General features: G+C 36.1%; 1 protein-coding gene and 1 long non-coding RNA gene across 3 annotated transcripts in view; one reads left to right on the forward strand and one right to left on the reverse strand.

Moving 5' to 3' along the window:
- Positions 1-27499, reverse strand: part of LOC107093341 — a 48639-nt gene that overhangs the window by 10863 nt on the left and 10277 nt on the right. The window lies entirely within an intron of this gene.
- The window catches only part of rad18 (RAD18, E3 ubiquitin protein ligase), a 49901-nt gene that overhangs the window by 5918 nt on the left and 16484 nt on the right, over positions 1-27499 (forward strand). For both annotated transcript variants that reach the window (XM_015388337.1, XM_015388338.1), the window contains exons 3-10: positions 658-719; positions 1559-1629; positions 11029-11429; positions 13537-13636; positions 14893-15080; positions 18171-18241; positions 18536-18596; positions 27284-27415. In XM_015388337.1, coding sequence (XP_015243823.1) covers positions 658-719; positions 1559-1629; positions 11029-11429; positions 13537-13636; positions 14893-15080; positions 18171-18241; positions 18536-18596; positions 27284-27415 — 1086 coding nt within the window. The remainder of the gene's footprint in view (positions 1-657; positions 720-1558; positions 1630-11028; positions 11430-13536; positions 13637-14892; positions 15081-18170; positions 18242-18535; positions 18597-27283; positions 27416-27499) is intronic.

Raw genomic sequence — 27499 nt, forward strand, 5'->3', positions numbered from 1 at the left:
TCTTGCACTGTTCCTTTACCGTCTGAAAAGCTGTACTAAATGAAATTTCGTACTGTATACACACTGTATACAAGGTGACAATAACAGCATGTCTCAGTCTAAGCTACAAGCCCACAGAGGACAATCTAAGTTTCAACACTATAATCTAAGGATAAACCTTTTTTGCTAAAATTCATAATTCTGATTGTGATTTTACTTTGATCTTTCCTTGCACTAACAATTACAATGTAGATGTTTAACTTGAGTTTCAATGGTTTCTGATATTAAAGGCTTGCTTATCCAGTCTAATGTCGCTGGACTTTACTGTTGCTGTTTCTGGAAAAGTGCTTACTTTTACGACTCCCTCTTTCCTACTTTAAGTGTATTAATGCCTCCTAAAGGACTGGGGTGAGAAAGTCGGTGTCTTGTTCAATTTGTGAACCGAAGTGAGAGCTGCTGTGAATTAGAAAATTGTATTTTGTAAAACTGGTCTTCTATTGCAAATGCAATTAGTTGCCTATGCATAGTATAATCTGCTTCCTTAAGCACATAATTATCTAAATAAAACATTTGTATTATTTTTTTTAACTTGCTCGATGAAAATCTGAAAGAACAAAACAAAATGGGGATCTATTTTCTGTGAGATTAAAACAAATCTGTTTGTTTTCTATGTTCCAGTTTGCTCCTTGTGCATCAGAAAGTTTCTTTCCTACAAGCTGCTTTGCCCAGTTTGCAACTCAGTAAGTATGATTATGAATTATTTATATATATATGTAATCATGTCTGCATATTCATAGAAAATATAGCGGACAGGGCATTTTCAAAACATTGATAACATGTCCAAATATTTTCTCTTTTGGATTTGCAATAAAGGAACAATATTTATCTGATAATTCAATTGCAGCTGGAAGACTTTAAATATATTTTAAATTTTTGTATGTTTTTCCATTATCACACCCACAGTGGTACATTTCAAGCATTTCTTTCTGTTACGTTATGTTGTGAGGAGACTGCTGGGTTGACCATCAAGCAGTTGATGAGACCCTTTGAAAGTAGGTCACAAAAGGTGAATGCTAATGAAGCTGGGCTCTTCAGCGTGCTGTATGGAGGCATATTAATGATGGGAAAAAAGAAGTAAGAAAAAATGCACACGCACTGCAGTTAACTGCAGCCTTGAGAGGATTTTGATGCAGAGCTTGTTCAAAATATGTGAAGATTCACAACGCGTAGACAGGAGCCACCACATGGAGATGAAAGAAAGTTTTGCATTTCATTTGGAAGTCGAGGCTTCACAGTTTGCAGGTAAGGTGGAGCGGCTCAGACTTGAGTTGTTTGAGGTTCAGTACAGTTTCCCAAGTAGGTGATATTCAAAACATGTATCACAATTAAGAAAACGAAAGAAAAACTTGAACTATATCACTGAAGATGTGTGTAATGAATCTACATGATATGAGTTTGACTTTTTAGGGGGAATTGAAGGAATAAATGAAACTTTATTGTATTTTCTCTTCTATGAGTGAGATATGTAATTGACACCCAAAACTGTAGCATAATGCAGCACTTTTTGTCTTTCTTATAGCCATTGACCGAACAGGACCTTCGAAACAACCGCCTGTTGGATGACTTGGTCGTTAACTTTCATGATGCAAGGTGGGATAACTCTAACTCATGAGCTCTCTTATGAAAAAAGAAGCTTTTACTGCAACATATTTGCTGCACACAGCATCACCTGAAGGAGTTTTTCTTTTCCTGTTTTAATGTTGTTGTTTTTTTTTCTCTGAAACAGCTAAATTTGCATCAAGGAGCAAAACAGTTCATACTGTTTTAGTCAGGCATGGCGTAGTTTTTATTTCTGGAGTGATTTCTATTAGTATTATTTCATTCGGAGGGGTGATTTAGATGTGGATTAGCTCAGCGTGGGATACACTGAGCCTCTGCTTGGGAGGAGAAAACAATGGAGCAGTTAAGCTTATTCAACCAGCTTTAGTAAGTTTCATAGGCAGGAGTTTTGAAGATATTTGTTATACAAATTGTTGCTTTAAAATTGACCCCCCAAGATGTACTATTATGGCTAAGATTTTTGGAACTGATGTGTGTCGGGAGCGAGATCAGCACAAATTACAGCAGCGGGGCAGAAAATCTATCTAACTTCTCCATGAACACGAATCCGTTGCCTCAATATCCTTTCCACTTCTTTTTAATGCTCCTTAAGACCTGAGAGGAAAAATGATAACCATGGTTATTTCATATAATTACAGTTATTGACAGGATGTCTCAATGTGTCCCCAAGGTAACAGCATAGTAGGATAAAAAAAAGTTATTTGCTCTAGTAATCTGTTTTTTTGTAAATCCATTTGGGATTTATTCTCTTCAGCTAAATTAATTTTCCAATTCTCCATGTAAAGTGATTTTAAACATACATGTGTGTTCTTTAGCCTTAGGGTGATATTTTATTGCATCAGGGTAGGTGGCGGTGTCTGAGCTGGGCTATGGGAAGCTCAGACACCAGCTTAAAGTTGGATTTCTTCCCAAAGTGGCATGTAGACTGTGTAGATGGAAAAATGGCCTCAGATTAGCTTGTCTTGTTATAGTCGGCACTAGGGCTGCAACTAATGATTATTTTGCAGATTGATTAATCTGTCGATTATTTTTTTTTTTTGATTAATCGATAAGTAATCGGATAGCAAAAAGTTCCTTAACTTTTAAAAGTGAAACTAAAACTTTTCCACCTGAGTAGTTCTGGATAGATGATATTAAGGGGCAATAAAAGTTTTTTTTTATCTTAAAGGCAAAATGTTTACATTACTAAAGGCATGTTTTAGATTAATCGATTACTGAATTAGTGGACAGTTATTTCAATAATCGATTCATCATGATTGTTTCAGCCCTAGTTGGTACCTGCTTCATGGGTGCAACTTCCTACCAGCTTTCATGCTTACGGAAAACTAACCCAGAGGTTCTGCCGGGCCCCCTTTTCCAAACGGAGTGTTTCAATGGAGCTTCTCGGATTGGTTATACTTGGATCATATGAGGATTTCATCATGGTGCAATATTAGTATACATATAGGCTTTAAATAGAACAATAAAGTGGTTATTTGTGGTTATTTTATGTGATGAAGATAATGTTATCCACCTTCAACACTAAATCTACTGACATGACCTTTTTCTTTCTGGTTTTGTCTTTACAAAATGGAAGAGTCGTGTCATATAAAATTGTGTATTTTTCCAACTCCAAAATAAGCATTTCGTGATCCATAGGATTCTATTCTCTGGTGGTGCTGGAGTTGCAGGCAATGTTGTTTTGATTTTTGAGTAGAATAATGAGATCCTCAATCTGCACATGTAGTGTTAAACTAAAAACTCCACTGGATCCACTTTTGCTGTTTAGCTAGTGACTTCCTGTTAGAATGATCCACTTCACTCCAGATTGATGTGGAGTTGAAGCATCAAATGTAAAAAAAAAAAAAAAAAAAAAAAAAAAAAGGCCCGCTGTGGAATTTAGACAAGAGTGGCTGCGATAAATGGCAGCAGTAGAGGACAGTTTCAGTGGAATAGAGGATAAAGTTGTTTCCTCTAGTCTAAGAAAAAAGGTTTGACATTTAGATCTCAGGTCTTATGTTTTCTGTTAGGTCATAAATTCTTTAGTTGGAAATAAATTTCAATAGAGAGAAATAAGAAAATACTTCTCATTTCAACCTTGAGAAACTCACACAGAAGTTTCAATTAATAAAGATTGATTAAAATGAATGAAATAAGTTCTTGGCCCCGGCTGGAGACCTCAATGCTGTGAATCACTCGGATGAGTAACCTAGGGAAGTTTACTGGACTGAGGGGGAGGCTAGGCTAGGAGCCAAATGAAGGGGATCTTGAAAGATGATTGGCTTCGGAGGAGGTGGGGTCCTGACGTTGATTGGTTGAAGGTTGAACAAGGGACATAGCTGGTGTGTTATCCTTTCATCCGACTACCACTACATAGCAGGTGGTTCAGATGAAGCTGATAAGAGTCTTAAGCTTAATTTCAGCAGTTCAAAACACAGGTTGCTTTGATATAAAAAATAAATAAATAAAATCACAAATGGGCCCATTTCTGTTCATCAGTGGTTGTTGTTCACACTGTGTCTTTAATACTGTCTCCAGTTTTTCAGTTAAAAGAAAGGCAGAGGGAAGGCTTGAGTGCTGATATTGGTCAATAAGCTGCAATATTTGTCTCCTCTATATCACGTCGAATGATCAACACGTTGAAGGACCTCCCTGACGATAACGGAACCTCTGATCATCATCACGGTTATGAATAAGTGGGTTAGGCCGCTCACTGCTGCAGTGTTTAATTTCCTGTTATACAAGTCTGGGAGTCAGTGAGTCTTTTACTTTCATTCATCTGTAAGTCAGTCCGTCCGTCCTTGCTGGGTTGGGATAGAGCTTGTGCCAGTGGTCATTTGGTTGTAGGCCATAATGAAAACAATAGATGGGTTAAAAAAAAGTAAAGAAATTCGTGCTATGGATCAACAGTGAAGATACTAAGTATTTGAACACACTGCTATTCTACAAGTTCTCCCACTTAGAAATCATGGAGTTGTCTGAAATTGTCATCATAAGTGCATATCTACTGTGAGAGACATTATCTAAAAAATAAAAAGAATCCAGTAATCACATTATATGATTTTTTAAAACTATTTATTTGTATGATACAGCTGCAAATAAGTATTTGTAAACCTGTCTATCAGGTAGAATGCTGACACTCAAAGACCTGTTAGCTTGCCTTCAAAATATCCACCTCCACACATTTATCATCCTAAATTAGATAAACCTGTTTGAGGTCGTTGGCTGCATAAAGACACCTGTCCACCCCATACAATCAGTAAGAATCTAATCACTAATATGGCCAAGACCAAAGAGCTGTCTAAAGACACTAGAGATTAAATTGTACACCTCCAAAAGGCTGGAAAAGACTATGGGGAAATTGCCAAGCAGCTTGGTGAAAAAAAGGGTCCACTGTTGGAGTAATAATTAGAAAATGGAAGAAGCTAAACATGACTTTCAATCTCCCTCGGACTGGGACTCCAGGCATATTGTGGGTCTCATTGATCCTAAGAAAAGGTGAGAAATCAACCCACAACTACACAGGAGGAGCTGGTCAATAACCGGAAACGAGCTGGGACCATCGTTTCCAAGGTTACTGTTGGTAATACTCTAAAGGGCTGGTTATACTCCCTGCAGCAGTGTGTCACAGTGAGCTTGACACAGACATTTTTGATTTATGCTCAATATTGAAGCGTGACGCTGTGGGTCTAGGTACGGCCGAGACAGTGAGGAAGTGGGGGCAAGTTTGTCCGACAACAGAGGGACATGACGGCGTGATGATGACGGCGGTCAGGTACAAGCGGAGTGTCTGCGGAGGGGGTGGGGATTTTGTTTTTGTTCACTGCGACACCTACGCAGATAACCTAGTTTCGAAGTATAAATCAGCCTTACAGCGTCATGGTTTGAAATCATGCATGGCATGGAAGATTCCCCTGCTTTTACCAGCACACGTCAAAGCCTATCTTAAGTTGCCAATGACCATTTGGATAATCCAGAGGAGTCATGGGAGAAAGTCATGTGGTCAGATGAGACCAGAAAAACTTTTTGGTCATAATTCCACTAACTGTGTTTGGAGAAAGAGGAATGATGAGTACCATTTCAAGGACACCATCCCTACTGTGAAGCATGGGGGTGGTAGCATCATGCTTTGGGGGTGTTTTTCTTCACATGGGACAGGGCGACTGCACTGAATTAAAGAAGGGATGACCAGGGCCATGTACTGAGATTTTGGGAAGAAGCATATCAAGGTTCTGGCAGGGCCTGGCCAATCTCACGACATAAACTGAATAGAGAATCTAACAAACAAATAAATAATTAAAATATCATACATTGTGATTTCTGGATTTTCTTTTAGATTATGTCTCTTACAGTGGATATGCACATAAGATGACAATTTCTGACACCTCTCAGTGGGAGAACTTACAAAATACCAATGTGTTCAAATACTTATTTTGAAGAATGCAGTTTTTTTTATTTTTTTTATTTGTCTATTCATTGACTTTTTTGTCATCAATTTTCTTCCTAATATATGCAACATAGTCACAGGAACATTAAGCTGCTTGGAAGCGGACTTATAGCCTTTACCTTTAACATGTTTGTCCATAATTTCTTTTCTGATTTCCTGAAACGACTCTTTCCTTCTCTTCCTCTGGTCCATGTTGAGTGTAGTACACACCATGTCCCAAAACAGCACAGTGACCACCTGAACCCCAATATATATGCCTCGTGAATGACTACAAACTCATAGACACATGTGACGCCAAAAAGTAGTTACAACTTGATTTAAAATGTCCCTTTGGTTACATTATTTTCAGTCTTTTCTGATGTTCCATTATTTTTATCCAGCCCTGTTTCAGTAGTTCATTTTTAAAAATTATTCCGTTGGAGCAGGGTTAAAAAAACAATGTCTGTCTTTCAATTGTTCATTTTTGTAGATTTTTTAAATCCATTTTCACTTCTGTCAGCTTCAAGTTATTTCTGATTACCATTGTGGGTTTTTTTCATCAAACAAGGGGTATCAACAATTATCTACTTTTTTGCTGTTATTTTTTCCGTTTATTTTTATTTCACCACAAACGTTATTTGAAATGAACATCCTGTGTAATTGGTTGTGAGTAAAAATCTTGAGTATATGCAAAAGTTTCTTGTTAAACACTTTCATGTTAAAAATGGATTCACTCCTAAAAGTTTTTTTTTTTCCCTTTTCTTTACTTTCAATTTCAGCCCCAATTAATGACAGTTGTTTTATTTAATAGAAAGTTACAGGCCCTGCACATACTTCTGATCTTCATCTTGTTAGGATGAGTGTGTTCCTTTCTATCTCAGTAATAAATAATGGATGAGCTCATATTTTATCAGGAAATACAGGGGTTTAGGCTGATCTAAACATAGATTCCATTTTTAATCAGTTCATGTCAAACTAAGACCATTTTTTAACAGTAACTCAAAATAGATAGATTCTGCCATCTCTGCCACAGTCGGTTTAGAAGATAAAAAGTAAGTCCTTTTAAACTCCTCTTTTTTTAACTGTCACCATCAGATTTGTTGGTATATCTGTTAAAATGTCCAAAAAAATTTATCTAAAAAGACCATATAGATTATGATTTATTATAGATAAAATTAAAAAAGGAATATCGAAGGATAGATAGATTTAGGTAAAAAAATACTTTTATTGAACAGGGATTTAGTTTTCCTGCTACAAACTTTTACTGAAATCTCTAAAAAGATATTTATATTTTATGAAAGGCAGGATCAGTTATGACTATATATGTATATATTTATTTGTCTATTATTTAAAGGCGCGTTGTTCAAGTTTACATCGTTAAACTCCGGTTCTGTTCAATTGATTTTTTGGTTGCCATATTTTATATATATATGCCAGAATTTTGTACATGACCTTAAAATTGATCGACATAAAATAAGTTTTCCTTTATTTTTTTAAAGTTACATCTATACGCTCTATTATTTAAGGTTATTGATTTGGGTCGAATTCTCCAGGCGTGGGCACAGGTGTGACCCGGTGCACAATTTTTCTCCTTTGACTATTTTGAGTTTGTCGCCATTGAGGCATTAACAAAAGAACTTTGGCGACTGTTTCTGAAGATGAATAACCAAAGACCATTTACAAGTGCACCTCAAAACCCTTTCACTGACTTCACACAAGAATCAGAAAATAGAACTTCTGTATAATGCGAAGAAAAGGGTCAAACTGAAGCCTATTTGTCATCGCCCTAATCCACGCATGCCTAAAGTCGGTTCTTGAGGGCCGCTGTCCTGCACGATCCTGTCCTGTCCAGGTTGTAGAGGTTTTCCCCCCTTTTACACAGATGATTCTGGTGATTGCAGTTCAGCAAAAGCCTGTTGATCAGTTATCAATGAAAATCAGCTGTGCAGGAGCAGGGAAACCTTTAAAACCTGCACGCCTTTCAGGACCGACTTTGGGTATGCCTGATTAGTTTAAGAAAGTTGTTTGAGAAATACTTCAAAATATTTCAACATTTTTGGCTTAACTTTTTTTTTCTTTTTTTTTTTCAAATTTCAAATTAAACGAATACATGTAAATTATACTTTAGTTGCAAGATTTATACATCCTACAGAAAGCGGGGTGTTGGGAAAGTTTCAATTTTTGATTTCTTAGCTCTTCAAAAGAGTTAACCAGTTACTGCAGAACTTTGATATGATTGTTAGTACTCTTGGAAATAAAAGTGCTTTTTAAAAATTATCAAATATTTGGACTACACAGTATTTCCTGTAAAATAATATATGTATTCTTGTAGTCATGGGACCCTGTTGAGTGCTTAAAATAATGTTTTATTATTTTATTTTATTATAAAATAATGATAATCTTTTGTTATCTTAATATAGAAAAGTTTTTTGGTGCATACTTTAATCAGGAGTGCACTACTTTTGAATTACTTGAATCCTTTCTGATAATAAAAAGGGAGAACCTTTACACTCAGTGAGAAAGTATTGAATAGTCTTATATAAATGTGTAAATACACTGCTGTAATGCTATATCTTGTCTTTTTTTAGCACAATTTAATAACAGTGAATTCATCATTAGATAGATTCTAGATCCTTTGCAGGAAGGTATTAAAGGAATTTATAAGATTAACAACTCATCCTTCATTTGATTTTGGTCGCTTTTTTTTTTTTTTTTTTTTCGCCATAGACTGTACCTGTCTGAATGTATGAAGTGTTACGGATGAATGCTCCCAGGAAATGTGTCATGAGAGGAGCCTCTTTCCACATCACAGCAGTCTTGTGTGTATCGCTGGATACACGTGCATGAGCATGAACCTGCTCTAATGGGAACAGTAAGCACCAAAGAGCTTTAAATATGGAAAGCAGAACATCACACACCTCATTGAGTGCGTTTTATTGCCAAGCGATGGCCCCGCTGCAGTTTGTTTGCTTTCCACTTTTCCAAGACGGCGGCCAAAGTGTCTCCTTTTTTAGCTCAGCTGACAAGTCACAGAAAAAAAAGCCAAGCTCGTTCAGATTTCCTTGAAGTGCTCTCTGAAATGTCACAAGCAGTTACTAGTACAGAAAGTTCCTCTTAGATGTGCTCAGGATGTTTAATGAGGATTTTCAGATGGTTTCCCCTCATGAATTATGTACATATATCAAAAAATGGTGACTAAGTCCTCTCGATTGGTTTCTCTGTTTTCTCCCTGTTCTCTTAATTTACCGTTTTGTCAAAACCCTTCTTCTCTTCTCAAAGGGAATTCTTCAGTTCTTGCAGGTAAACTCAGCCGTACCTTAGTAGATCAACAAAGAATCAAAACTGTTTGCTCACATGCAAAGGAAGACCATCAGCCTCATGACCGATCATTAGTACTTGGATGACTGCATTTTGTTCCTAGAGGTCCGATTAATATTCAGTGATGCTGCAAGGAGGGAACGTTTGGACTAAAGCCCCTCCACCCCTGTTTCTCCTCAGAAAAATGGCTTTCTTTGCTTTTGTCACACACCAACTTTCCTCCCTATCCTGAATGAGAACATCCTCATCCCTGAAATATTGACCGCTGGCTGCTCACGGTCCTCCTGACATTTAACAGCGTAAACTTTACTCTGTTTGTGCAGGAGCTCGTCATTTTTTTTTGTGAACCAATTTTTGTCATAAAGTATTTTGGGGTTTTAGAGTCACTTGCAAATTATGCTTCGGAAGTCTGTTTCTCTGAAACTACCTCAACATTGTTGATGAATATTGGCGTGGGTCTGAGTTTGTGTTCCTCCCTTTCACCCGATAGGTGGTTGGAGTCCTGTTTGTGTGTCTGGTTGGGTTGTCGCAATACTAAAACTCGATACCGATGCTAGGAAAAGGGCAAAAAAAAATATCTAAAAGGAGAGATTTATCTTCAGCTTACTTAATTAGGGCAAAATTATTTAGTTTGAGCAGGTTTCTGGAGGATAAAAACAGAACAGAATTGATCATCAAAAGGTTTATTTATTGGGCAATTTTATTATTTATGCTTTTAGTTTTTATTCTCAGTTTGGTGCCCCTTTAGAGAAACATGACTTGCATGTCACTTCCCTCTTTTGTAAAACAGTATAACACCAACAGTATAAGTGTCAATATCATGTATGAATGTATATACTCTTAAATCAGTAAAAGCATTTTCCTAAAGGTATAGTGGAGGATGTTCTTTTTCCGGGTCGATCATCAAAATAAGCGCTCCTCCTAATTGCCAATCATTCTGGTGATATGTTTATGTAAGGCCGTCCTATGTGCTCGTCCCCATTTTCATTTACCAGTGGTGAGTCTGACATACTCTAGTGGAAAAATTGCAAATCTTCTTTTGGAAAGTAAGCTTGTATGACCGATGCAAACATAAACTTTCAAACACGTGCACCCTCTTGCACACATTTAATAGGCGTTCTCTCTAGGGAGCGGGTAAAGGGTTGTGCATGTGCATTTTTTTTATTAAAGTGGAAAGGGTGGGTCTTTTCAAAAATTCTTGAATGTCCTGTACTATATCTTTAAAATAAATGCTTTTTGGCGTGACCTACAGCTAAAGTAGGGCAACAGTTTGGGCAAATGGGAATGAGTCAATTGTGACTTGAATAAGTATCTGTAAATTATTCTTTTTTTTAATTATTTTTTTAAGGATAGATTAAATCATGTTATTTTTCACTTTCTACCTGTCCTCCATCTGAGACAAAGACGTCACAGTCCAAGAAAGTCAATCTGCCATTTTTCTAAGCTTCTCATGCAAAACTTTTTGTATTCATCCACAGAGTTTATATGATTAGTGAAAAGTTTGACTTTCTGGAATTTAATTGTAAAACGGTTAAAGAGAAAAAACTTTTTATAACGGAGAACCTGTCCAGATGATGTTTTTGGATTTTATTTTTAGTTATTTATGTATTGTACCTGTTTTATCAAGTTGCATCAGGGTATTTACATATTTATTCTTAAATAATACACAGATTTTAATTTGCTTTGCTTTTGTTCCTTTTTTTTAGGCAGCAGTTGTTAAAAGCAAACTTTGAATCTCCTCCTATATCACCAAAGACCCCAGCTTCAGCTGTCAAATGCAAAACCCCAATTCAGAAGTCCCAGAAGTCCAGTAGCTCCATTTTAAGTCACTTTTTCCAAAAGAAGCCCAGGACACCTGGTAAAGAAGCCCATCAGGATGTTAAGCTGGAAGAAGTACAGGAAACACCAAGCCGCAGCGTAAAGGGCTCTGACCTACATTCTGGAACAGCTCAAATGTCAGTGGTTATAAAGGAAGAGCCGGTGGATGCAGAGGACCCATCTATCAAGGTTCTGATGTCTGTGAACAAGCAGGATACAGATTTTCACACCGGCTCCGAGAAGGCGCATTCCTCATCACCTTCAATAGATGTAAAGCCCATACTCAAAGGTGAAGCCATTTTAACTTTACATTACCAGGAACACATTGCCCTGTTTCAGCTGCTTTTTTGCTCCCTTTCAGCTCAGTTTTTCTACCTTTTAAGCCACTGCATGAAAATATGGAAAAGTCATGTGAAAGCACATTTAGAGCTGCAGATATGGGAACACTTAATGATACCACCCACAGCTTCTAACATGGTAGAAATGGTGCAAATTTCTAAACCTCCATGAAATAAGATGATTACGCTTATTTATAAGTTTTTTGAGATTCCGCAGTGAACCTTTTCCTGACCTAAAAGTTTGTGATTTCCTGTAAAGTCTGACCTGAGTATTATTTTTCTGTATTCGATCCACAATAACAAAAACAAAAACGAAAACTTTCAATATTTCACTTCCTGAGCACTGAAAATTGTCAATTAGAAGGAGAGAACATTTTCCACAATCTTACTTGTTTCCACTGATGGCATAAAAGATCATTAAAAATCATCCAAATGGCCAATTGCAGTAATAGAAGTTAGTGTTTAAATCCATGGCCTAAGAAGTGTAAAAATACCAAATATTGCATAGGTTTAAACTGTAATTATTCAGTGTTGTGCATCTTAAAAATAGATAGTGAGGTGTAAACACGAGCTTTCCTTTAACAAATGGTGTTCCCAATCGGACCTGAATAAGTTGTATCGTTCGAGGAGAGCCACTGATGGACCAACCACACAGCTGCCGCGGCAAATAATTAAAAAGCAAATATCTCCAGTGCTTTTTCAAGGGACTGTTTCCTGGGTTCGGTGAGCTTTGGGTTCTCAGGCCACCAAAAAGTATTCTACAAAATAGTGTTTTTTTTTTAAAGCTCTCAATCTACCAAGGTACAATTTGAACTTCTGAGAAAATATGTTGTCCCACCTTGGGTATGAAATACCCAAACATTAAACTCTCGGTTACTTAGATTGTTTTAGCTTAACCTCATACTGGGACAATTTGATTCCTGTAGCTCTTAAAGATAGACGAATTCTTTCAGATGTCTTTTTATCCCCCTTTTCCTTGAGTAAAAGAGCTTATACGTTTAATTTAAGGGATTCTAAGTTAGAATGGTTTGACTGTCAAGTAGAATGCTGTAACTTATTATACTAATAATTATATTATTATAATAACCTGTAGTGTATCTATTTGTTTAAAGGGAAGCTCTATGTTTACACCTGAAAGCTTTATCTCTCCGGTTCTTTTGTCCTGAAAATAACATCACTCTGGACAAACTCTTTAAATAACACTTCATAACATATATGTATTAAATAACCATAAGACATGACCACAGATTTTGATAGAAATTCGAAATCTCGGATCAGAGAAGTTGCTTAGGGTTACAGAAGGCAGCTGCTTACCAACCGGGCTCACTTCTTGTGAAGCGCCCTCGACAAAGAAGCATTTTATACAGCTTCAGCCCGCCACATCATCACATCATTACATCATACACGTTCGCAGATGAGGAGACATCCATGGCTCCAGCCGTATCACAATATTACACTTTGTTCTTAGCTGAAGGACACCTTTCCCAAATCTTTGCCACATAGAGAATGAAGATAACTGTATATCCTGACAGAGCAACTGTCCTAATTAGATAAACTATTGGGGAAAACATTAGTTCCAATACGCAACAGGCAGGTAATATTAGGGTGTAATAAACTCACATCATTAATGATAATTATTCTAACTATATAAATAATTTTTAAAATGCTTTGTTTCCTGGGTGCTGATTATATGTATTATAAAAAGTAATGTATTTTCTTAAGGTGTTAGTATGTTTTTTGTCAGTAATAAATGTATTGTCGTTAAAGAGCTGTTTTGATCTTTACTAGGTGTCATTAGGTGTTGGTGTTTTTGTTGTTTGAACTTTTTACCCTATTAGAATCATTAGACGGAGCTCTATGGTGACTATAATGAGCGATTTCACATGTTAACTTATGTTGCCTGACAACATAAGTTAAAATTCATTATGTAGGTTTTCCACTGCCAAATTCAATGTAAAAGTATAGAAATAATCAATTAGTGTGAATTGTTGATTAAGAAGCTAACAAAGCCTTTATCCCAACCTTTATTTATTTTTTGTTATTATCTTGTTTTTCTAGTTGAGTGTCCTGTGTGCTCTGTAAGCGTTCCGCAGCACTTTATCAACAAGCATCTGGACACATGTCTTTCCAGTGGGGAAAAGAAGGAAAGCCTGAGGAGGTAAATGACTTAGGATATGATTTTTTATTTTACAATTAAGTGCATTCTATAAAATCACTGAAAGTAAAATGATTGACAGCAGGTTGTTTTTTGGGGGGGATTAGAAGTGAGTGTTTGTTTTCTGATTGTATTTTTTTTTTTCTTTTACATAGAAATTTTTTCTATCAAGCTCCTTTTATTTAAAACAGAAAAGCTATAGTTATTAATAATGCTGCTAAAATAGTTAAACTCCGACTATTGCATTTGTAATAGTGTAATTATGTGTTGGTTTTCTCTTAAAGTCTTTTTTTGAACCTTTACAGTGGAGAAAGGACTAAAATGAAGGACTAACTTAGTTAAAAAACAAAATAAAAGCAGGAAAGGACACAATTTGTTAAAAACTAGCTAATTTACAAGGTTTTTGTTTTTTTTTGTTTTTCCATAACATTTCTTTGAGTAGTTCTTTGTGCCTTTATTAGTTAATTGATTTTTAAAAAGCCTGTTTTAACATTAGCAGACCTTTTTTGTTTTTTTCTTTAACATGAAATAATCAAGTACTTTATAATTCTACATTTATAACTAAGGTTGAAAACATACTGTGTGCTTTTATGAGCTGCAGCATGATGTTTTTAACATCCTATCATTGGCTCTAAGGTAAAACTACAATAAATGCACAGTAAAATGAAGTGTTTGCCTCAGCCACATGGTGCTCCTTTGCGATGCACGTTTTTATTTAGTTAATCTTATGTTTATTAGTATCACCTTTCTGGCTTTGGCAACAAATAACTTCAAACTTTTATTCCTGATCGGTGTAAATTTTGTTGATTTTTAAAAATATTTTGTGTTGATATAGTTAAAGTGTCTTCGTCTTAGCTTTGAATTATATTTACATTCTTCAGCTCCTGATCCAGAGAAGCTTTGAACGTCATAGTCCTCATCTTGACCGCAGACTACGTCAATATGCAGTCTTTGACATCATTAAAATAATTGATCTTTTTTGAACTGTCCTTGGAACAGTTTTCATTGTTGATTTGCAAACCATTAATGTGCTTCAGTTAGTGCAGAAGTTCAACCCCTTTTTAGACCTTCCTTTTTATTATGATTAATTGCAGGTAGTTTATCTATATACATTCGTTGTGACATTCTCACATGTGTGTTGTCATTGATTAACCTTGCACTTCAATTATGACTTTAAGATCAATTATGATCTTGAGCATCCCAGGAATAGCTGAATGATGCTTGTTGTTGTGCATAAACTGCTAATTTGTCTCCTTCAGCTCTCAGGGCACGATTGTGCGTCCCATGGCCAAGGTAGTGTACAATCTCCTTTCAATGCAAGAGCTGAAGAGGAGGTTGAAGGACTGCCACCTGTCAATGCAGGGGTCTCGGGACCAACTGATCAAAAGACACCAAGAGTTTGTCCACTTATACAACTCACAGTGTGACTCTCTGAATCCTAAAACAGGTGAGACATGCTGGTCTGTGTAAAAACAGCTGATACTCAAAGTTTAATTGTAAATATGAAAATACGCATTCAGCCATTTTTCCTACTTTTTGACGCTAAATATGAATGTTGTTTTCTGTCCCTGTTATGTCCTGTTGATGTCATGGGGGGGGGAAACAAACAATGGCCCTCATGCAATAACATTTTCGTATTATTGTCATAAATTTCTCTTTCAAGACAAAGAAAGCACTGAATCCCTTCTTCTTCTAGACTTTGGAGCCTTTTTTTATGCATACTAGTACGTTTTAAGAGCAGAATTGTTCGTAAAAACAATGGCACTAATCTGATGGAATAGTTATCAATTATAAAGTCATTATTGATTTGGAAGATTAATAGATTAATTTGTACTCAAGCTTTACCCCCCTGGTTAGTGTTTTGAATTCTTGCTTTAAATCCTCTGTAACAATATTTCTTTTATGAAGCCTTCTATGTTGCACACTGCACCATTTCCTCTTGTAGCACAACAACCACTCAGCATAATCCTGCCACCTCCATCCCTCACAGCCAAGTTGCATTCCTGCCTATTTCACTATAACACTTGCTTTACTCTGAAAGATTACAATTCAGGTTCTGTCAATATCTTTGAAAGGTGTTATATTTTTGCTTTGGGATTGATCTACACATTTTGCATTTAAAAAAAAATGTACTCTTAGACGCAGAAACGTTCCACCTAATAAACAGGATGTCCATTTTGTGTATATTTGCATCTAATTGTTTAAACAGATAAATCTGGTCCTGTCAGGCTTCCCTTTTAGATTATTTATTTGATAGCACTTTATCAAAAACATTGGAAGGCTCTTTAGAAATATCGTTTGAATACAGGAGAGAATATTTCCTCAACAGGGACATTGTCTTTTTTTAATTGTTTTTTAATTTGTTTTGTTTAATCTTTTTCATGTCCCTCTCATGGGCACCATTTTTTTTTTAAAGTTTTCTCTTCAATAACAATGCCTTGGTGAAGAAAAAGGTTCAATGTGACCTGGTTTTACTTTAGAGTTGTGACTTTAGATGCTGTAACAGGGAAGGTTTTGCTTTTTTTGTCCAGTAAAACTGGTCTTAAATTCAGGAGGGCAACCTAGAGCTGGTCACTCTACATGGATACATCCTGTAAAAGCAGGGCAATTGGAATCAGAGCAGAGGAAGGAAGGAACAAAAGATGAGTGCAGTTAAAAAAGAATCAGCGATGGAAGAATTCAATATTACAGTTAATTTATTAGACCTGCCACTTGTTTGATTGAATTCTTTCTGTACCAGTTCCTCTTTAAAGATAGAAATGATTCAATGTGAAAGGATTAGACATTGTAAATGTTAGTTTTTAGGAACTTAAAAGCAAAGATCCAATATGTAGCATTTTTTATTAATTAGATGCATATATTATGACCTTATTCTGAACAATATGTTCTCACTAAAATGATGAGGTTTGTTCAAATGTAATTATAATTATTTAGAGATGCAGCAAACAACATTCACTAAACTTTAGCTTCTAACAGGAACAAACTTTAGGGTAACTAGTCTTTATTTGGGGTATATGTTATCAATTCTGCTGATAGTAGGACATAAGGGTGTTACTTTGGACAGCAGGACATGGATGGCATCTTGTCTTTCTTTCCTGTTTGGATTGTAATTTCCTCAGGGCATTGATCGTTCAGAGGGAATGCTCTAATCTGGAACCTCACCTCCCTACCAGTAAGGTTTAAAAAGGATTTATACAGTCTGTGCATTAGGGTTGTCATGATATTAACAATTCAAACTATAGCATTTAATACCATGGGGATAAAAAAAAAAAAAAAATTGCAGACATATTTTTTTTATAGTATGTGGGGTTGAGCGATATGTCTCAAAAATCCAATCTCCTTTTCTTTTTTTCATAAAATTTAATTTATTTTTCTTTTTGATATATACTGCATTCAAACACAAGTTTTTAATCCAATCATCCTCTCTGGGAGGTGACTATAATTTAAAGAGCAATGAAAGTCAAGCTGTGAAAAATGCTATAAAACTGCACAACAACAAAAATATAACAAATTAAATGTTTGAAGTGAATGGTATTACACAGAGTTAATTTATCAGCTAAAACACATCCAAAAACAATTGGTAAAGAACTGATGTTCCTTTAAACAATGGAAGCCTAGACAAAAAAAAAAAAAAAAATGTTTTATTGCACAGCACTTTTTGTTTTAAAAGCTTTCCTTTTTCAATCTCAACATCAAACATGCTTTCTTAAAAGAATCACACATTCAGGTTAGATAAGTGTACAAATTAAATAATATTGGAACGGAAGTTTATTCTGGATGTTTTAATCAAAGCCTTCAGGAATGGCGCATAGCATGTATCTGCTGCCGGATTTTATTAGAAGAAGAAATAGTTTTAGTTTTTAAATAAAATTTTCACAATAGAAAAAAACTTCAAAGAAAATAAAATAGACATTTGGATTTTTTTTTCTTTTGTCTTCTGTTTTCTCTGGTGTAATGGAAAAAGAAAAGAAAAGAAAAACAGGTTATTGGCTATATTGGTCATGCATCTAGCTATTCAGTAATTCACTGTGAGAACACAAAGCAAAGTTAATTTAAATATCAAACACCCTGCATTGTTAGATCTATATGATCCAACAGCCATGGTAAGAACATAGCACAAACAATACTAAAATAATAAGAATATATATTATAATACTTGCAAGCATGCATAAGAGATAAAAACTAAATTAATTTTGTTATTTTGATATTTTCTTGTTTTTGAACCTAATCCAGTTGAACTGGAAATAAATTATATATAAATCATTAAACACATGAATAGAGAAAAAAATATTGCTATTGTGAAGACCCAGGGATTAAACATGGGAACTTAAAATATTTCCGACATACTAGCTTTAATTTTATTTCGCTTTTACTTTGAAAGGCTTTGAATAAACTTCCATTTCCGACAGCGCAGGACACCTCACAGTGCAGGTCTGCCGCTAGACTCTCTTGCTTCGTTTTGCACTGTAACTTTGTACAACACCTTTGAATTTTACATAACTGTTGACTCAAAGATTTCTTTCTATGCTCCTTACAGTTAAGGAGATTGCAAGAGAGGTGGAGGCCAATGAGAAGATGAGAAATCAGATGGAGAGGAAAACTAGACCTGTATGTATTCATTGATATAAAGAGACATTTAAATATGGATAGTTGCAGTTTATTTATGAAATCTTCAGTACTGCTTTTAGCTGATAAATAAAAGGAGTGTTTTTACATATGAAGACAGATGGCTTGTTTGTGGCAAAGGAAAAAATGTACAGGACTGCCCTAAACATATTTTTTTTCCTTTAAAAAAAATAAGTTGAAATTCAAAGCTACTTAAACTATTTTGAAAGTCATGTTCTTTCTCTAGTTATGGTTTATGTAATTATAAATGTTCATTTTCACTTTAATCTCTTGCAGGTAATGGTTTTCTCAAAGAACCAATCTGAGAAAGAGATTGACGAAATGCATTCAACTTATAGTAAGTGGTTTAATTTTTCCCCCCCACTTCTTTTATAAAGGGTTTACACCTAATATGGTGCATTTTAAACAGAGCATTTTAAATCCTGCTACACCTGCTGATACAAGCTTTTAAAGTCATTTCCCATTACCTTTGAGATTAGCCTCCACTTCTGTCTCACAGGAGTGTGTGAGCAAGAAATTTGGATGGTATTACGCAAACGTACAGCCTGTTCTGTGCCACAGTTCCTGATAAGTATGATTAGTGGTTATTCAATTGGAAAGATCTACAGACATAGGTTGGCAACAATTTTGGCTCCATTGGTTATAAAACACTCCACAACGTATGCAACAGACTTTATTTCCAAAGTCCGGCATTTGAGACTTGCTCCATGTGAAACCATTATTTCCTTTGAAGTAACCTCTATCTTCACCTGCATTCCCATATCAAAGGCAGTAAACACATTCAAGACACTACTAGAAAATGATGAAACTCTCATATACAGGGATAACTTTTACCGAGAGAAACGTGGGTGCACCATGAGCTCCTCAGTTTCAGCCAGTTGCCAATATCTATATGGAAGAACTCAGGACATAGAAGGGATCACAACCAACTCTGGTTCAGATATGTGGATGACACCTGGGTCAAAATCCAAACCCAGGAAGTTGAGGCATTCACCAATCACATCAACTTAGTGGACAGAAACATCAAGTTCACTAGGTTCACTAGGATACAGAGGACAGATGGTTTGAAAGAGGGGTCATGGAAGCCATCTTTGTAAAAAGACAAAAGCCATCACTGAACAGTTTTAGCTTCCAAGCATTAGCAATTCAGTCATTCAACTCATCTCAAAGAAATCACATAAGCACTCCAGTTTTTATTCAAACGACCAATCACAGAGCCAATGCACAACAAAAGGCTCCAACAATACAGAAGAATAAGGGGTGCTCCTTAAATAGATCAGTGCTCCTGCTAGAGATTGATCTGGAGTGAGCCAACAGCATTGACAGAGACTCTTGGATCGGTGTCTAAACGTCTTCAAAAACCGAGCAAAAGTCTTGGTGCCTTCCAATTAAACCAGTTTGTGTTTGATCAACATACAATTATTTATTATTTGACATTTTTGCCACAAAACATCTACGCAGGAGCCTGCTTTTAATGCAGTTATTTGATCCATCACTCCAAATGTTCTGTTTTGCAACAAATAATCAAACTTTTTTTTGTCCAGTTAATCAGCAGATTAATAGATTATTGAAAAAATTGTTACTTGTGGGCCTATAAAAAACTAAACTTAATAAAACTTTTAAAGCTGCTTTATATTTGCAGTTTAGCAGCTCAAGTTAATTTCCAAATAGGTTGAAATCCAGTTTCTGACTCTTCATTCTGGCTTTCCTTTTTGTATTTTTGGATTATTCTGTTTCTGATATTTATGCAAACTGTCTAGATTCAAGATTGATCTCCATCCTGTAAATTATATTTGCTACACATTAGTTGAAATTACCTTTGAATAAGGTAAGGGATCCCATTTGGTACATCGGCTAAGGTTGTTGCCTGCAGATTTGAGGTTTTTTAGCAGAGCCAAAGAGATATAGGTATTTGATTGTATTTTGATTCTGGTTCTTCCGCAATTTCCTAAAACACAAGCTTTTTTTAAGCATTAGTGCTTGTATTTTGTGCTGTTCCAGTCAGAATGTATGTGGGAAAAAAACTACCTTGGTCATTGTAGAGTCAGAGCATCACAGAAACAGCAGGGGGCCTTTTTATGTTAAACAAAGTGCTGCCTAACAATATAGGAAAATATTCCTGTTCCTTTGAATAGTTCCATTTTCACAATATAAAATCATTGCACGTCTCACCATTGTTGCGCAACCATATCTAGACTTTTAATCTGTGCGGGAAGCTTCTGTTTGTAGAGATACCCTTTATCTGTGCAATACAAAACTCATTGCAAATGAATAGATATTATTTGACACCTAGAGGGTGATGAAATGGAAAGTTTGTTTCACCATTTTTGATGACATGTCTAGATAACTGGTTCAAACTGAATTTAATGACTGATGTTTTGTATCTAAAAGATAAACAAACAAAAGAAACCTCAGTAACAAAGGATGTTTTCACAATCACAATTCAAGTCATGCTGACATAGTTGGATTGGAAAAAATATATTTTTAAAGAACAACTTTATGAAGCTAACTTTAAAAGTGTGTGAGGAATGGATGTGACTCACAGGAGGTGGATACTATTAATAGCTGGTCTGCTGTGATAACCTCTTGATTTATCAGAGGAGGATGTGGATGAGTCACTCTGCTGGCATGGGGAACAGTGAGTGAGCAAATAAGAATGAGAAAGCAGCATACACACATGCAAACACAGAACTCTTGAGGACTTTTTAGGTTTTTCTTGTCTGACCTGTTTATTTTGAGCATGACTTATAAAAAAAAGTCTTATGTCCTGTTGAGATCGCTTGTTTTATTAATGGACGCATGTTCTCCTTGTGCATACGTGGGTTTTCTCCAGGTACTCCAGCTTCCTCCCACTTTCCAAAAACATGACTGTTAGGTTAATTGGCTGCTCTAAATTCTCCTTAGCTATATGTGCATGAATGGTTGTTTATCCATTTTGTCTCTGTGTTGCCCTGCGATAAGACTGGCGATCTGTCCAGGGTGTACCCTGCCTCTTGCCCATTGATAGCTGGAGATAGGCACTAGCACCCCTCAGGACCCCAGCAGGGATAAACATGACAAAAAATGGATGGATGGATAATACAAAATGCAATTTTTAAATGAAGATTGTAATTATTAAAGGATTTTAAAAAACTACAATGACATCTTGCTAAAAAGTTATAACCCTGTTAGCCAAATAACTGGTTGAGCGACCCTTGGCGCAAACCAATACAAATAAGCATTTTGCCAAAATTTAAAATGACACCAACACCACTGTGGATGTTGTTGTCATTTAGCCACATAGGGGCTGTCATGCATGAACAATCTTTTTGAGGTTAAGCCTCATCTCAATATGGTTCAGGTCAGGACATTGCATGGACCAGCTAAAGTCTTCATTTTATATTTTCTCAGCAATTTAGAAGCAAAGATTTACCACTGTTCTAGCTTTTCCCCATTTGTGGATAATGACTCTGTCATTCCCTGAACTCTCAAAGCTTTTGAAATGGCTCTGTAATCTGTTCCAGACTGATAGATCTCAATTACTTTCTTTTTCATTTGCACCTGAGTTGATTTGGATCTGGGCATGGCATCTAGCTTTTAATTATTTCTTGGTTTGCTTAACTTTGTCAGGCAAGCCTCTTTTTAAAGTGATTTTTTTAAATTAAAAAACAAGTGATAAACCAAAGTTAAGTATGTTTAATGGCAGGGGGCATGGAGTCTTGGAAACAACCTTAGCCCCTTTAACAGACACCGCACCACAGGATTTAACATCACATGGCATTATGGCCAGTGACGACATCCATTGGTGAGAGGTATATGTTAGCCATTTCCATCAAAATCGTTAAATCATATTTGTCATCAAATTTGATGGAGCAGGAAATGAGGCAAGGAAAATTTGTTATGGTTTGATAATGGTCCAAAGTTTAATGGCTTGATGACTGCGTCAGAGTATCTCCACAGCACCAGCTCTTGGCAGGTGTGCCCAATCTACAGAGGCCAGACTGCCTCTTGTAATTCATTCTCTATAGTACAGCAGTAGCTACAGTAGTTTAAATTGAAAAGTTAAATCTGGTTCTAAAAGAAAGGTGTCGGATTACACCAAGCATCACAGTTGGCTTTTTATTTGACTTCATAGCTACAAATCAACCAGGATGTCCATACTGACCCCTGTTTACCTCTGGAAGAACTAAAAATGTGAAAATGAACATCAGAATAGCAACATGGAGCGATTGAAGAAGATGGCCTGGTCTGATAAGTCACATTTTACAGCATATGTAGGTCTTTGTGTACAGTGTATAAAGTGTTTCCTTTAAGAACACTTTGGACCAGGATGCACTTTGGGAAGAAGGCAAGCCAGCTGAGGAACTAAGATGCCCTTGGTGAAACATTAAGTCCCGTCATCAATTTAAATTCAACTTCTGATATGTAGCACTGACGTAAGGGTTGAATAGAATAGAACTTTATTTTTTTGAAGGTAACTGTAGTTTATGGTAACTATAGTTCCTGATTGCTGTGGACTCTTTCAACAGCATAATTCACCCTTCCTTGAAGTAAAACTAGCAATTGTTTGGAGAGCACAGATGTGAGATTTTAGTTCTCCAAATTCCACAGATTTCAAGCTTTTTTAAGCATATTTGGGATGTACTAGGCAAACAGAACCAGTCCGTGGCTTTATCCACCTCGCAACTTATGGGACTTAAAGGATCTACTGCTAACATCTTGGAGTCTGTACCTTGAAAGGTCAGGGACTGTTTTGCGATAACAAAAACAATTTGGGCAAGTCTTCATAATCCTTTGACTGATCAATATTTATATAAAAATTGTAACATTAAATCTGCACTACGTTTCCCAAATAAGTTATAGCTCTTGCAGTAATTGTACTTTGAAGGTGATGGATTTCTAATGGGCATGTTTCCCTGTATATCACAGCCAGCAGCCGTCATTAGATCAACTTTCCACGACTATTGCCAGCTAGAGAGGCGGTTAACAGCTGCTGTTTTTTGGCTTTCCTGTCACATCAGAGGTCTGTCTTGATGAAAGTTTTAAGAGGCTACACTGGAAGGTCATACAGAGAATGAACTTTGAATCATGAGCAATATGACTATGACAGGCCAGATAATTTGTTTCTGTCTGTGGAAATGCTGCTTTATCTCGTCTTACTTCGTAATTTCCAAAAAGAAAAGTAACAATTAAGGCTGTTTTAATTGCATTAAGCATTAGTTATTTTGTTACCGCCGCCAAGAAGGTTGGTTTCAGTCAAGTTTGTGTGTGTGATTGTTTGTTTATCCCTCTGTGTACAGTGTAATTTGAAAAATTCTGAACAGATTTGAAGGATTTTTTTTTAACCAAAGATTCATCTCAGTCCAAGTAACAATCCATGAAATTTTAGTGATGTTCCACATCATAATCTGGATGCAAGAATTTGTTAAGGGATTCTTTAACATTTTTCGGTCGAACAAGCAGTTCCCCCCTAAACCAGAATGTGGCAGCACTGACTATTGACAGCTTTAGCATTGGATTCAAAGTCTAGAAGTATTATGCTGATGACAAAAGCACAGGAAAGGAGGGCCATACCTCACTCACTCTTAAACTGCTGATCAAACAAGAACGCAGAATGAATGAAGGTGAGAGCAGAACAAACACCAGAGGCTTCAGACAATCGCTTATTTATAAACTTATGAAAGGATTTAAGGGAAATGTTACCAAAGATGCATCTCATGCCAAGGAACAATTAACTAAAATCTAATTATGATCCAGATCATGTGTGAGTTTTAGCTATAGGTATAAATCACAATATGGTGCAAAATTTGCTGCTTGGCAGAGGTCTGCTCTCAGAGTGCTTTTCAAGTTTAAACTTCAATAAATCATAAGGGGATCCCTTAAACAAATTAAATGGCTCATTTATTGGTTAAAAAAATACACACAAGTTGACAAAACTGTTGGTCCCCTGTTTTAATGGAAAAAAAAAAGCCCACAAAGGTCACGGCAATAACTTGAAGCTGACAGAATTTAATAATAAATACAAATTGTATGCAAGTGAACAATTATGTTTAGTGTTTAATTTCTATCAGTGATCAGATCTAATATAATCAAATTCATTTTAAGAACATTGTTTTTCTCATGTCAAGCATACGGATGCTGTTATCCAGTAGAAGAGATCATGGCGTTCCCCATGCAGTCAGACATAATCCCATTGTGTTTTATTGTTTCGCTCCAGGATCTTTTCCTGGTAAAACATGACAGGAATACTTATTTGGGGGGAAAAAATCTGAGAGGCATGTTTGACAGTTGTCAGAACTGCCTCTGTGGATAGGGGAAGTAGGAGAAACATACTTGATATGAACTACATATTTCAGTATTTGGGCATGTAGTCATTTCTTCATCTGTCACCACTCTGTGTGTTTTATTATTAAGATTCTATGAAGAAACATACTCTGTTTATTTCTCCATCATTGCCAAATTAGCTTGTATTTGTTTCACTTGGGTGTCTGCTTCACTACAACCTCAGTACATTTCATATAGATTGTTTGCACTAATAGATACAGTTTAATAGCATTTGGCCATTCACACATTTCTCCTTTTTAACTTCTTAAGATCATCAGTTAAATATCAATATTTTACTAACAAACAAAATGATAATTGAAGTTATTTAAGGAAAGATCTATCCATCTAAACCAACACAGTCTTGTGTTTGAAAAATTAAGAATAGTAATCATTGTGGTTAATCAGAAATAATGATGATTATTCTTGGACAGTTGAAATTAATTTCACAAGTCACACCCAGGCCTTATTAGTGAGCATCCGACAAGTATCGTAAGACCACCCTTAATAGAACTCGTCTTAGGTCACTATTCATTTTAAGTTTTAAAAATCCAGTTTTCTATTTGATTCTCATTTGAAACCCACTGAGTCACTGCATACAAAACCTAAAACTTGGGTGAACCTTCCAAAGAGTGGCCGGCCTATCATAACTACTTAAGAAGCTCCTCAAAGTCGTAGGGAAATCGTATTTAAATTTCAAATCATTCAAGCTTAAAAATGTATATAAACCTACTCTTTATCAGACCATATTGTCCCAAAAATTAGAAAATTTCTATTTTCAAAAAAATTCTGTATTAAAATCTGTGGGTCTTTTTTTGTTATTTTATGCAGGCCAGTTAGTTATACGTCATCTTGTACACCTAAATTCGGCCAGTCATATATCAAAGGTCATCTGTCAATCAAATTTCTTCGGGCATAGCATCTTGATTCATATGTCGATGCTAATATACTCAACAGTTGAAATAAGAAATACAAATCATTTATTTTACCATTGAGTTCCGTCCCAGTGTTCACGGGGATGGACGTTTGTGTCTTCGGCAGGCGTAGAGCTAACAGAACTGACAGCGTTGCGAGGCAAGTGCTCAAACATTTACGGCTGTAAGCCTTCTACACCAAACCAAGCTTCTGGTGTCCTCTTCCACAACATCTTCATCCCCGCTTTCCTCCTCTAAATAAAAAATGTATGACAGAGGAGACTCATCCACGATCTCTGACACAAAACCCTCCTCCTCTTGCATGTTTTTGCTGTCCATAGCGTTTCTTGACAGTGTCGTTGCTAAGTGCTACTTGGTCCCAATGTAATTTCCCATTGGGAACCTACTAGCACTAGGTTACTAACTGGTTAGCAAGATGCTTCCGAGACACCGGCCACAACCAAACTTGCTTGGGAACCTTCCGCCACAACAATCCCGCTCCTTTATAATCGACCAATCACATTCACTGGTTTAAAGTCGGGCACCACTCGGGAGAATTCGGAACTGCACCGTTGGAACAGCTGCTTCCCTACGATGGAACAGCTGCTTCCCTACGACTTTAATGATTCATCCAGGAGAACTAAAAGGAATCCATAGCAACCCCTAAGTGTAGGCCCATTTGTCTTTGTTAATGTATATGTTTTATTCAAAAACATGATAAAAAGACACACTGTCTTTTAGGGAGAGAAAAGAGAAAACATACTGTGGACTGATGAAATAAAAATGTAATTTTCTGAAAGGTGTGTGTGTTATTTGATCTTGCAGAAACCTCCAATTAATCATTCTGACAGTGAATCATACTGCTGGTAGTAAGAGGTTCTGAGGCTGCATTGCTGTTCCACGATTTTGACGACAAATAATTCATGAATTTTGGCTTTATAACAGAAAATGTTGCTTAAACATGTGAGAAATACAATGATCCCAGGCCCCCCAAAAAGCAAAGACCAAATTATCTTTGAAACCTGAACTTTCAGCTAACTAAAAGTTACTAAATGAGGGTTAATCAGGCCCTTATGCTTCAAAACATTTAAGAGTGCAAGCTTAAAAACTACTATGCCAAAAAGATTGGATGAAAATTCCCCCACAAAGATTTAAAAGACTTATCACCAATTATTTTTTTTTTAGTTACTTTTTGTCCTGTTGGATTAGGAGTATAATTACTGTTTTGCAAGGGCACATATTGACTTAGAAAGACTTATCTCTGGATAAGTAAAATCTTCATTTCAAAACTATTGTTGTATTTATTTGAGTAACTTGTGTAGTTTTAGAATTTGTATAAGCTGAAATATTTAAGTGCAAACAGAAGAAATGTGAGGTATGAATACTTTTTCAAAATCTTCCAATCTGTCTCATGTTGAAACTTACAGAAATATCCTCCGACATTGAAGAAAACCAGTCCGTCCATCTTTTCAACCTTATGAAGGATTCAAAAAGGAATATTGACATTAATTCAATTGAGCTGATGTATTACAGAAAGTTGCCTGACATTGAAATATGAGCCTACATTCAATATGCAGCATTTGTTTAGGGTTTTCAAAACCTCAACCATATTTCCTTTGATGCACCCAGCTGAATTTAGTCTGCTCTTTACCAATCATTACCTTAAAAGCACTTGGTCATCCCACCTATGCGTCTCCCTCCTCAATTATTGAGAGCCATTACGTTTATAGCATTAACAGACAAAAAAATGTACTGCTATTTAATGCACACGGGTTTCTCTGTTGTCATTTAATGTCCTTTGTCTCCATAGGAAAGCAGCACAGCAGTGACTTCTCCCGGCTAATTGCACAGGTCCGAGGCCGAATGCAGACCAGACACCAAACATGTGCTAAACAGGAGGGGAAGGTGGAGAAAGAAGAAGCCCAAGCATCACAGTCTTCTGGTAATCTTCAAGACAAAAGGGTCACTAGGTTTTACATTTGGGCCTATAAAATCATCCTCAGCTTATTTCAGTTAAAACTTTATG

Source organism: Cyprinodon variegatus, unplaced genomic scaffold (genome assembly GCF_000732505.1).
Source record: "Cyprinodon variegatus isolate N-32 unplaced genomic scaffold, C_variegatus-1.0 Scaffold420, whole genome shotgun sequence".
Classification (NCBI taxonomy): domain Eukaryota; kingdom Metazoa; phylum Chordata; class Actinopteri; order Cyprinodontiformes; family Cyprinodontidae; genus Cyprinodon; species Cyprinodon variegatus.